General features: G+C 36.6%; 1 protein-coding gene across 2 annotated transcripts; it reads left to right on the plus strand.

The window, feature by feature from the left end:
• Positions 1 to 912: 912 nt before the first annotated feature.
• Positions 913 to 5,715, plus strand: ERMN (ermin; the record flags this gene model as incomplete). Of its 2 annotated transcripts, none has more annotated exons than XM_080799684.1 (3): positions 913 to 1,153; positions 1,811 to 1,903; positions 5,195 to 5,715. In XM_080799684.1, the coding sequence occupies 3 exons, from the start codon at positions 913 to 915 to the stop codon at positions 5,713 to 5,715; spliced, it is 855 nt and encodes a 284-aa protein (XP_080655810.1). The 2 variants fall into 2 exon arrangements, with proteins under 2 accessions (XP_080655810.1, XP_080655811.1); XM_080799685.1 differs by having other exon boundaries at positions 1,871 to 1,903.
• Between the last annotated feature and the right edge of the window lie 7,870 nt (positions 5,716 to 13,585).

Raw genomic sequence — 13,585 nt, forward strand, 5'->3', positions numbered from 1 at the left:
CAACATCAGTAGGGAAAATTGAGAATAAATCTGATAGGGGAAAGGGAAAACTCCATGGAGAAAATTATATTAAGGGTTCAAAGGATAGTTTGGGCCTCAATAAACATAAATAAACTAGAGAATAAGAAGCTACAGATCAAAAGAATTATCTAAATGTAAAATTTTTGGTATTGGCAAGATGGTAGAATTTCCTGTTTGTGTTTTTTTTCCTTAGGTCTTTCCTCTGGGCTCCTGAAGCACACCATGGAATCTGCTGCCAGAACCACTTACAATAAAGTTGTCCTATTTACAGGTTTTTGATAAGCTGATTTTATTCTTTAATGAATAAGAAACGATGCCATTATCCCCTACAAAATAGCTAAGGTTTTACTTAAACAAAATCCGTTTGGAAATGTTAAGCTGGTTACACAGAACTAATATGCCTCAAGGTGGTCATTCTCTCTGGATTAAAGCTGTGGAACAATAGTGGCTCCTGTTACAAGGAAAATGACAAAGGGCCATTATGAAAAGGGACAAAAATCTCTGTTCCCAGAGGGGGACTGACAAGCTGAAAGTCCCCTTCTACATGCCAACACAAAAGCCTGATTGCCTCAGATTGTTTGTTTATGTAAATCAAAATGCTGCTATTAATTCAGCAAGTGGGCTGCTCGGAGACAAAGAAGGTGGTGATTGGCTGGATGCTTGCTTCTGGGCTGGTGGCAAATCTGACAAATCCTACTGCTTCTGTTCTAAGCTCTATCTGGACACCTTTAGGAAAAGCAGCTTGATACTATGTACTGAAGCAAACACTTTGTATTCTTAGAGTAGGAGTTTGAACTATAGAACTTGAAGGAGAGAGAACACATCTATCAAGGATCCTTTCACTCAGTTTCCTCACAGTTCTCTCTGCATCCTTGGACTCAACTCTACATCATGACAGACGTTCCAGGGACACTCAGTCAGGCTGAGTGCAATGGGGATACACCACCTGAAAATGGTCAACAATCGATCACTAAAACAAATGAGGAAGCCAGTGATGTGGATGGTACCCCACCATACTACCGCATAGAACCCCATCTTGAAGACCTACCCACAGAAGGAAATCAAGAGAAGAGTGAAAAATTACAAGGGAATATTGTAGGCAACTGGTCCACGGATGAGAAGATTCTAAAAGGTAAAGCATTTTTCCTTTCTCTTTGATTTGCTCGATTCAGTTTGTAAACTCATCCGTAATTCTTTTGATAAACTGTTACGACGGAAATGTGCTGTCCATCCTCCTACCCATGGCCTTGCCCAAATGTGGTCTCTTATTCTACTGGGGATGGATAGCTCAGGACCAAACCTCTGCCTCAGGTCAAATCCAGGCTTATTTATTTGATAGCTTTATGACCCTGGACAACTTCCCCAGCCTCCTGAAGCCTTAGTTTTCCCCCGTTAGCAGAAAGCAGAAATATAAGTACTGATATTTGTAGGGTTGTCGTGAGGATTACTAAGTGTTGGTTAGATGTTCACTATAATATTTATTATTATTATGGACAGCCCCGTTATTATTTAAGCAAAGGAAATTCAGCATTTCAAGTTTTCTTTCTGAAATATACCTGAACTTGTCTGAATTCATGATTCTATAACTTACTAGATGGAAAAGGAGAGGTTATCCTTATGTTTATAAGTAGGAACCAATGAAGAAATGAGTTAGGAGAGTGAAACAATTACTTTTAGTGATCACAACTGCAAAACAAATCAATCTACATAGCTAGAGTCTAAATTGATAATTTATTTAAACTTAAACTGCTTAAATATAGTATTAATCTTGTGAGTTTCTTTCCCCCAGAAAAACCAGAAGAGAATCTTTTTATTGTTCATAAGGCTATCACAGATCTTTCTCTCCAAGAAACAAGTGTTGATGAAATGACATTCAGAGAAGGTGAGAGGAACTTCCATTTTGTACACAGACATTGTCTGACTGAATATGGATGGTAGTTTTTGCATGGGATGTTCTGTGAGTGTGATGTTGAAAAAGCAATCCAGACAGTGCCTTCAAAAGCTCAAAGCTGCTATAAGCAGATAAGGGAGTAGTCTTAATTATCTGTGGGTTTCACCTTAAAAAGTGTTCCAGAAGCACCAAGACTGAGACTGCATGTATTGGTCTAACTGATTGGCATGCCTTGACCTGACAAAATGGTATCAGTCTCTTAATAAGTTAGTCCGCTAAGATTTATTTACTGTTTCTAAATCTGTGTCAGGCACCTTGTGAAATGTGAATGTTTTAAAAATGGGTTTATCCTAAAAGCTTACTATTGACATTCATTTTAAAATAATATTATAAATTTAATTGATCTATAGAAAAATTCTAGGCTTCTATGTAAGCTGAAAATGGTTATCTAATTCTTGTTAAAGAAATCTACCAGGTAATGAAGGTAATTTTAATTGTGTTCTTTCAGAAAATGAGACAATAAAAAGAACATTGATTTTTAAGTGACTTATATTTCAGATAAACTCAAGAGACTAAGAAACACAAAACCTTTTAGATTTTGCTTCTAAGAAGATACCTATGTTGAAGCAATTTCCAAATCAAGTTCAGGATAAACACATATTAATTAATCACTCATTTCCTCTTTTGCAACCATAAGTATCCTATCTCAAAACTGAAGTTGGTTCTTTAGACCTTGAGCAATTTAGCTTAGTTTGGACCTTAATAGGCAAAATATGGAATTATTTTTTTTTAAATATTAGAACATCACATAAAATTGTAGATGTCAAGGAAGACAGGGATATGACTGGCAATTTTTTGGGTTTGTCCATTTTGCCTGGATACCTCCCAGACTATATGCTGTCCCTAGGTAGTGGTGGAATGTAGTAAGGAACAACCATTATTAAGCTTTTATATTAACACAGGTAATTTATAAAACTTAAGCCTTAAGCCCCATGAAATGAACTAAACAATTTCTCTGCCCTTATCTTTCTGTTTCCAATGTAACAAGTTCTCACAGGCAGGGATCCCAAAGTGCATGTAGAGACCCTTTCAATTCTTTTTTTTAAGATTTACTTACTTATTTAGGAGAGAGAGAGCACGCACACACAATGGAGAGGGGCGGGGGGGGGGAAATCTCAAGTAAACTCTGAGCTGAGCATGGAGCCTGACTGGGGGCTCAATCTCCATGACCTTGATATCACAACCTGAGCTGAAACTAAGAGTCTGACTCTTAACCAAATGCACCACCCAGGTGCCCAGAGACCCTTTTAAATATCTGATCAGGAAGTCCACTGGAGATAACAGTTTGCTAGGATCTTTTGTTTTGTCAAATACAGAATGAAAGCAGTCTGGATTTTTAAGTAGACGGTGTCAGGGTGAATTTTTCCCTGAATGAATTCTTTTGTGTTTGGTGGAACATATGGTTTTCCTGTAAGGCACATGTTGGTGTCTTCTATTTTCACAATGACAAACAGCTATAAAGTCTCCAAAGAGAATACTCCTGGGTTGAAAAACAGCAAGATGCTAAAAATATTGAGGAAAAACTATAATTTAAATTCAAGAAGTAATTTCATGCATGACAACTCCATGCCTGAGTCATGGTGTGAGCAAAAAGATCAGCTTCTTTGGCTCTTATGGGAAAAAATAGAATAAAAGAAAGCTTACTTAGGATTACAGAAAACATGCTAATGTATATTTATTTATAACGTAAAGAACATTGACTAGGCACCAACAACCTGATAGGAACTGTGTACAACCAGTTAGGAATGAAAATCCATCTTGACTTCTATCTCTTTCTGGTAAGTGTACAATCTGATCCCTGTGTTGGGAAAACAAAACAAACAAATAAACAAAAACAAAAAGAGAATGAAAAATCTTGAATGGAAATGGACTTTGAACATCTTTCAGTGAAAGTAGAAAGCTGTGATGGGGAAAGACAAAGACGAACGCTGCCTCTCACTTTATTTAAAGACTCTTATGGTGTTGAAAGGGAATAATGAATGGAAGCCTGACAAGGCACACAATCTAGACAATATTTTAAAGTCACACATAGACTGAAGCTGCTCATAGTAGTCACTTTAGAGGTGAAAGCCCAGAGAACAACCTCCACTCTAATTCTTTCTAGCAAGCTCAATAAATATTGTTAAGGATATGCTGATGTGATCTGTTTGAAAAGTGAAATTTGACATGAATTAAGCCTTGTAAAAGTCACTGCACGGTACCAAACAACTTGAGTTAATTAGTCGTTATTAGGGATATGTCTAACATGACAGGCTAATCTACCAATATATAGAGATGACCACAACAAGATTTTTAAAGTCTGGCTCTCTTGAAATCAATGGCAGATCTTAGATGACATTGTGTGTGCTTTGATGGGCTTGGCATCACTGTTAGCCCAACATAGGACTCCTGACCACCCGTGGCTCCCTGCTCCTCCTTCCACAACTGGTACTTTAGCACAACTCTGAGAATCATGGTGGCAAATAGTGAATGTGCTACTCTGAGCATGCCCAGTTGGGAGAAGTCATTGTTTTTACTACTAGAAGAAAACCGTTTTTCTCCTGTGAGATATTTTTCTAATTTTCCTTGAGGAATGTGGCAAGTGTGTGTGTGTATGTGTGTAAGAGATAGGTCCAAATATTTTATTTTCTATGTTCACATTTCTAGTCACTACAGACTAAACAGGATTTTAAAAGTCTGTCTCAGGAACATCAGTCTCATTAGATACAACAGTCCACAACAACAAAAAAAAGTTTTATGGTCAAATGAAGTTGAGTCATCAACTTTTTAGAGATCCACAATATTTATTGGCATTTTAAAGGCTTGCATAAATTCTGAGGCTTACTTAACTGTGTTTAATGTGGTATTTTCCAAACTAATTTGATAGTAGAACCCATTTTATTGTGTAAAACATATTATTAACCCACAGAATAATATCCTATAAGGTATGTGTAGGGAAATGATTGTCCAGAAACATAATTTAAAGAATGAGAGTTGGGATCTCGGGGCACCTGGGTGGCTCAGTGGGCTAAGCCTCTGCCTTCAGCTCAGGGCATGATCTCAAGGTCCTGGGATCGAGCCCTGCATCGGGCTCTCTGCTTAGCGGGGAGCCTGCTTCCCCCTTCTCTCTGCCTGCCTCTCTGACTACTTGTGATTTCTCTCTCTTTGTCAAATAAATAAATAAAATAAAATAAAATTAAAAAAAGAGTTGGGTATCTCAATTACCAATTGATTTTGCTACAGGACATCAATGGGAGAAGATTCCTCTGAGCATCAGTAACCAGGAAATAAGTAGACAAAAGGAAAGGTTTGTTGAACAACTTCTAGAAGAGAAGGAAGAGGAGGATGGGAAGAACAAAGCTCGCCAGGCAACTGAAATTGAATGGTTGGGATTTCGGAAACCTAGCCAAGTTGATGTGTTGCATTCTAAACATGAGGAGGAAGAAGAAGTTTGGGATGAAGAAATTAATAATGATGATGATGATTGCAATGATGATGAAGATGAAGTTCGAGTGATAGAATTTAAGAAAAAAAATGAAGAAGAGGGTTCTCAATTAAAAGGGGAAGGTGATGCAAACGAGGACTCCCCACTGAGCAGCCCCAGTTCCCAACCTGTGACACCTGAGGAGCAGCCAGCCTTTGGGAAGAAAAGTGATATCTCTAGAAATGCTTATTCAAGATACAATACAATATCCTATCGGAAAATCAGGAAGGGGAACACCAAGCAGAGAATTGATGAATTCGAGTCCATGATGCACTTATAAATTAAATGGAACTGAGGAATTCTCCTGCCCACTAAAGCAAAATCTAATTCTATTTTCCTGAGACTCATCTTTGCATGTCTTATTTGAGTCATCCCCTTTAAAGATGTGAAAGCTTAACCTCTATTTCACTGTAGAAAAATATGGAAATAATCCTAGACAAAATTCGGTCTGGTAACCTCAAGTCAAAAAGCTTTAGATTCATTCATGGGCATTTGCTTTTTAAAATTTCACTAATATGGCCTTGTGTGATAAGCACTAAACAGCAAACAGCAAGCACCCCTAGAGAATCTGGCATGATTTGGCTTGTTAAAAGTAACAACATTGGGAAATACAGTCATCAAATCAAAGAGGGCTGTGAGAAATGACCTGTATTTCTTTTGGTGTCTTTCTTCCTATACATTGAGGGTGCTAGAAAGTCTGGTATTAAACCTCTGTTTCATTTCAACTTGTTTTTATAGACACTGGCAATAAGCTGTCCAAAATGTTTTGCCTTTCCTATTATCTTCAGAAAAGATTTTAAGTGGCTTTCCTTGGCATCTACAGAGTGAAAAATCTGTATAGGCCTCCTTCTTAGGTGTTACCATTCACGGAATTTTCTCACTGGAGGGGCTGAGCAATGGTCAAGTCAGGAAAATTCTGTTGACTAAATGTTGGCTTTAGCAGTCAAGATGAATAAAATCCATTGTGAGGCTGATACAGGGAGGGGCTAGAAGGTTGGTGGGCAATAGACTAAGGAGTTAGATAGTTTATTTTTGTGACTGAAAATAAAATCTCGTCTAGCACAGTTAAAGTCATTAAAAGTGAAAATGACAGCTTTAGCACAGTTTTAAGAAAATACCCTTCTCTATTACCACACTTTCTCTTATTAACAGTATCTCAGAATAATTTTCTTTCCTTAGAAACCCAAGACAACTCTAGTCATAACTGTACTAGTTACTATGAAAATGGAAATAATTATCTTAGGATATTTTCAAAGTAGAGTGTGAGCATGTATTTTTAGTAAGAAAGCTCTGATAGTTGTTGGGAATATATAATTTACTGGACCTCAGCCCAAATCAAGATGCTTAAAACTGTGCCTATGGAGTTTCACTCAAGCCAGTGTATCAAATAATGTATTAAATATTTATGAAAAGGGAGAGTCTATATTTTTATTCTTAGATAGTTTCATAATTTTTCATTTCAGGCTTCCATATATATCACCCTGAACTTTCTGTCACCACAGATAAAGATATTTTTGGCTCTGCAAATAAAAAGACAATTCCTTATTGTCTGAATGTAATACAGTCTTCATTGTACTATTCAACCCTTTGTTTATTTCTTTTTCATTTTGTGAAAAAACCCGGGTTAGGCCTTCTTAGATTATTGCTTATTTATGTGTAACAAATCCCACACATTCTAATGGAAATTTCTTTAGTTCTTCCTGGTCACATAATATATTTCCAGGATATCATATACTACTATTTACTGTTTACAAGACTCAATTTTGAATTCAAGATTGAAGTGCTTCTGTTATTCTTTCAAACAGATATTTTACAACCTGATCATGTAAAAGTGCTATTCATCTGTAGAACCTATAGATTTCATTCTTGATGATGCAGGTTTTTCAGAAGAAAGCCAGAGAAATCAGGTGTTTATTGGTAAATTTAGGTAAAAGATTGGTGCACTCAGACAATTTCCTATTTATTTAGATCCTCTAAATCATTCCACCTGGGCAACCCATTTTCTTCCTGGGTTCCTGATGAGCCCTACAATTTTCTACTTAACTTCAAAGCACAGTATTGTGTTATCCATCAAGGAACAGGAGCATGTTGTTAACCTACCATCAACAGAGCCTCTATTTTTAATTGTTCTAACGGAAGTGTTGAATTCCTGTGGAATCTGAGTGAGCTGGGTGGTCTATGGTGTGCCATAATCACGCGACTGGCTCTTATGGGGATCCAGTACATAGTAACACTGGCCTTTAAAGCTTTGTGCTCTTACCGTATAATTAACCAAACATGAAAGATATTGTCCACAAAGACTTTTTCGGGGTATGTTCAATGAGCAAATGCTTAATGCTTATGGATGAGGCAGTGCAGTTACAAAAGAGCACGGAAGCTACTCTTTGACATTAACACCCGGTGCCTGTGCTCCCATCTTACACTAGGGCAACAGAGTTAAAGTGATCAGAAGCAACATGATGGGGTTAGGTGACTATTTGATTCTTTATAACCCAGGAAAGGCAATTTCATGAGGGATATTTAACATGTTAGACATTCCTACAGAACAAGTTAGAACACAAATTGGTAATAATACTGGAAGATTTACTGCTTTTGTGATCTAAGGTTCGGGTTGGATGGAAGAAGGACTCTGGTACCTGGTAGGAGGGAGAACTGATTTCTTGCGAGAATGTTGCTATTTCTTACATGACTTTTAATTTTTCATAATTTTGGGGTGAATATGAATTAATAAAATCTCTATTTCTTTGTCAATATAAAATTTACTTTTCATATAATGCTATATTGGAAGACATGGAATATGTCAGAATCCACCTATCATCTGTCTACAGTTTAAATAAAGAACTGCTGTGTCTGACTTGCTCTCAATAATAGTGTGTGTCCTTGTTTTTGGTGTGAAGGATTTATTTTCTTTTGCTGTCCTTTAAAATTTAGGAAGAATGCTTGCATAGCAGCAGCTATTAAAGACCATTAAGAAATGATGCTTTAGAAATCAAGAGAACACTTTATTTAAATCCAAAAAGCATTATTTATTACAAAAAGCTCTTAAAATGGTTGTGTACACAATTGTAAAAACAAAAACAAAACCAAAAAAACTCAAAAACTTCTGGCAGGTAGATACCTAATGTTCCTGAAAAATTTGCATTATTTTTTTTTTTTTTTTTTTAAAGATTTTATTTATTTATTTGATAGAGATTACAAGTAGTCAGAGAGGCAGGCAGAGAGGGAGGAGGAAGCAGGCTCCCCGCTGAGCAGAGAGCCCGATGCGGGGCTCGATCCCAGGATTGCGGGATCATGACCTGGGCCGAAGGCAGAGGCCCTAACCCACTGAGCCACCCAGGCGCCCCAAAATTTGCATTATTTTTATAGGAACTGAGCTCTTGTTTAGATACACCTTAACTCCAACAACTTGAAAAACACATATGTATCTCTCTAGCCATCAAGGTAATACATTTAAACCATGCTGACACTTTTATAGTAACTGTTTCTGCCTATTTACATGGGCTAGTACTTTTGGCACATTTTCAAATGAAGAACGGACATTTAAGTTTTTCAAAGTGATAAGAAAAACACTTAAAATAAGTAATAATAGAGAATTATGGAAAAAGATGAAGCACCAGAGTATTATAAAAAAGAAATATGTTTGACCATATGAGAAAGGCAACTACTTTTAAAGGCTTAACTTTCATTGCTCTATAAAAACAAGAGGGCTATAAAAAGTAATGTCAAAAATTGTAGCAAACATTTGCCAATATTAAAATATCAGACAGTAACATAATAAATATGAATACCAAAATGTGCATACAGCTCATGAGGAACATGAAGTGACTCAGCCACACAATCAACATAAACACAATGACACAGGTAGTAATCAACAGCAGAAATCACCCAACAGATACATGGCAAACTACAAGATCAAAGGACAATGGCTCGTAATCAACTGCCAGTGTGGGAGAGTTTTGGAAATGAATTTGGAAAGTAATCTGAATTTTTAGTTAGTGACTTAAAATTACATATTTGATTGCTTCTTTATGATAACATCAGTTAGTAGAGGCAGAAAATTGGGTACTTCAAAATGTTCAACTTCAAATTCCTTTATATTCCATTGTTTCAATCTTGTTCTCCCATTAACAGAAGCTTTTAGGTAATCAATTAAGAAAATCCACTAATCTGACCTTTGCTTCTCTTATTTTTCTGTCCACCTTTAATAGCTAATTAAAAGTCATGTAAGATCTGCCAATGTTTGGGCAGTTGTTTGAAGGAGGAGAATTAAGACATGTGCATAATCCAAAATGTATAAGAATCTTGATAATTTAGAGTTTGGTTCTTCAAGGATGGAAAGTGATACCCAGAGTCAAAGTGCACGGGAGATACTTTTGTACAGAAGGCCAGATGCAGACAAAATTGTGCACTTAAAAGAATTAAAATTATCCAAAAACATTTCATAGTTTTCTTTATATATGTAAGCAGGAAGTTTTGGTCTTATTTTCTCCCACTTCAAAGCATAAAATGTAGAGACTCATATATATAATTATATATACACACATATATGAATATATACACATACTTTTCTATATGAATATATATGTATGTATATATACATATATATTTACAAAGATAGATACATTTTTGGTCAAGTAACGATAATCTAGTCCCTCAAAAAATTGGTTTTTATATCTAATATAAAGGTTTTATTTTATATAGATATTTGTGACTGAAATCCTTGAACTGGTAAATACCAATCAATCAATAATAAAATAGAAAGCCTCTGTTTTCAAAGATATTATCTGTTATTTATTTAATGGCAACTGTCATCATTAGAAACTCACCATATTAGAAGTTGTTCTATTTGCTGAAAAATGAGAACTTTCCTATGTTTTTGCAAAACAATGATTCACATAAAGTTGCAAAGAGACCCTAATTTGAATGGTAACTACTAGTTGACTCATTAGGTTGAAAACAGAGGCATTGAATCTGCTTATTGTGATGGGATTTTTTCCCCTTTCTTCAAGGTACCAACACCTACCTGAAATACCATCCATTAAACCTCATCAGGAGTATTTAATACTTTACATAGCTTATGCAAACTTGTCCACAGAATGGCTGTTTGCCAAAAATAAATATTTTGTACATTAGCTTTGGTTAGTGTTCCTTTTCTCATTTCAAGGCTTGTGGCTCATAGCAATTTTTAAACAACCTACACAAAAGTTGTAAAAGCACTACGGTGACAAACTACACAATGAAGTAAAAGTTACAGGTTTTGGTTTGTATTTTAAATTAAAGGACTCTGGTCCATGTGTCTGTTTTTATGCCAGTACCATGCTGTCTTGGTGATCACAGCTTTGTAGTAAAGCTTGAAATCAGGTAACGTGATGCCACCAGTTTTATTTTTGTTTTTCAACATTTCCTTAGCAATTCGGGGTCTCTTCTGATTCCATACAAATTTTAGTATTATTTGCTCCAGCTCTTTGAAAAATACTGGTGGAATTTTGATTGGAATGGCATTAAAAGTATAGATTGCTCTGGGCAGTATAGACATTTTAACGATGTTTATTCTTCCCATCCAAGAGCATGGAATGGTCTTCCATTAAAGGACTCTTCAATGTTTACCTCCCACCTCTGTTCAAATTGGGCAATCTGTCGGCTTTGATTAATGGTTGGGGAAAGAAAGAGTTGGCAGTATTATTTAAGGGGAAGCAATTTCTCTATGTCTGCTTCTCCTTCTCATATTTATTATAGGAAATGGAAAAGAATATGTCCTGCATGAAGTCAAGGAGATAGACCACTGGAAAGCATGTGGGGATAGCTGAACTTAAGCCCACATTTCAGGTGATTAAGAGAAAGGTTTCAGCCTCTGTATCACAACCAAGGGAGACCTAAGACTTCACAATAAAGGGATTTTAACTGAGGCTACCTGAGTTGACTCCCCCACTTAGAGAAAAAAACAAGTCTTAGGAGCATGAGACTCTTCTACTTCTCCTCCTCCCTCTCCCTCTCCCTCCTCCTTTCCCCCTCCTCTACCTCCCCCACCTCCTCCTCCTCCTTGTTCTTTTTTTTTCCAGTCAGGTAGAATGGAAACTAGCTTTTAGTCTCTTACTAGTGGGATGCTCTTAGATAAAATACCTCTCAGCCATCCTCTTTGTCTGCATAATGAGAAGAGTAAGACCTAACTCTCTGAGTTGTGCACATCAGCGAGATAGGGAACAATTTGTGCCTAGCACATGATAGGTACTCAAAGATAATCAGTTCTCATCTGGTTTCCGTTTATTCCCTGTAAATTCCTTGTTAATACCAAAGATATTGGGACCCTCATCTGAGGCATAATTTCTTTTCTGTGTTTGAACATGGAAGTTAAAGTTGTTAAAACAAATAAAGATGGTACTATCTGGCCAGCTTCAACCCCACTCTCTTTGCATGAGAATCCCTTGAAAATCATCCTAAGCCATTCATAAATTCAGGGTTGACTGGAGAATTTGAATTCCTATACACTATAACTGATATCTTTGCCCCTCTACAATACCTAAGGCAATATTATAAGCAAGGTGTTTCCCTATTTAAGAGAATATTTCCAAATTAGTTATGGAGACACTAACAATACATTGTGATTGTGGCATATGGTGGTTTTTGGCCCTGTGAATGACAGCTGATTGAATGTCAGCAAGCAGAATTGAGCAAATTTGAGGCTGGTGATAAAACATGGTTGTACCAACAACAGCTGTGTCATCCTTCAGGGAGAAGCTCTGGGTAACTGCTGAAAAAGAGAAAGGAACGGTACAAACCAAAAAGTTCAGAAGCACTCAGATGGTCTGGTAAATTAGGTTTTGATCAAATAAGTCCTGTAAAATACCGAAACTATGCTTGTATTTAAAGTAGCAAAACGTATAGACACTTCTCTAAGAAAAGGCAATGACTTAAGCCAACCCAAGGAAAACTCTGATGTCTCCCATAACATAGTCTCCTACTAAAGAATTTAGGGTTGGGGTACCTGGGTGGCTCAGGTACCAAAGCCTCTGCCTTTGGCTCAGGTCATGATCTCAGGGTCCTGGGATCAAGCCCCACATGGGGCTCCCCACTAAGCAGAGAGCCTGCTTCTCTCTCCCTCTGCCTGTCACTCTGTCTACTTGTGATCTCTCTCTCTGTGTCAAATATATTAAAAAAAAAAAAAAAAAAAAAAACTAAAAAAAAAAAAGAAAAAGAATTTAGGGTTGAATAGGACCCTAATGTGTCCCACTCAGGGGTGGGACTCCCACCCTTACTTCCCACTAGAAGTAACAGAGGCCTAGTAGCATTTACACTTTTATTTTAGTCTTCTGAAAACAAAATATAGAGGGTAATGCTTAAAAAAGTGTTGGTAGGAGATTTCACAATTAGTCAATACTCTGACGTTTAGGTCTATAAGATTTCCAATTAGTGATTAGTTCCTTGCATCTTAGAGTAGTTGAGCAAATACATGGAAAAAGCTCTTTTAAAAAAATTTTTCCAAGAACAAACATGTCATGTATGGAAACAATCCTTTGCTATATTGACAACAATATAGCTTTGTATTATGTCAAGGTGAAGTCAGGAAGAGCACACACTGAACAACAGGCTGTAGAAGTCTTTTTTGTGAAAAAACATTTTAATTTCTTTCATTGCTATGCCCTGAGGTAAGTGTTTTCGAACCATAATTGTCTTTTTCTGAACAGACTTGATGTGTTTTGTGGAAACTGTTTTTGAATAAAAAGCGTCTTCAGACAGGGGGCAAAAAAACCTTTCAACATTTTTGCAGTTACACAAAGAATTGTATGAGGCACTCAGCACATTTAGTTTGGTCAGCAATTCAGTTAGTCCTTTGGCAACTGACTTGTGTTTTATCCCCCATATGGCTCTGTTTTGAAAAGAATTATCTCATTTTCTAGTCATTCTCTTATCTCATCTGCAATGTCAATTATCTAAATAAAACATCTTAAATATGATGCAAATAGGCAGAACTCTTTCCCCTTCTGAGTCATAGCTATAGCTCTGCTTTTGTGCAATTAATTGGGAGATAAAATTAAATTTTAAATAGGAAGTCAGAACTAAAGATGCCCAGTTTAACCACCAGCTCAACTGAACAAAGCTTCATTTTTATATTAACAAGCATATAGCACGGTTTCCCTCCAGACACCCAACCC

This window comes from Martes martes, assembly GCF_963455335.1.
Source record: "Martes martes genome assembly, chromosome: 3".
Lineage (NCBI taxonomy): Eukaryota > Metazoa > Chordata > Mammalia > Carnivora > Mustelidae > Martes > Martes martes.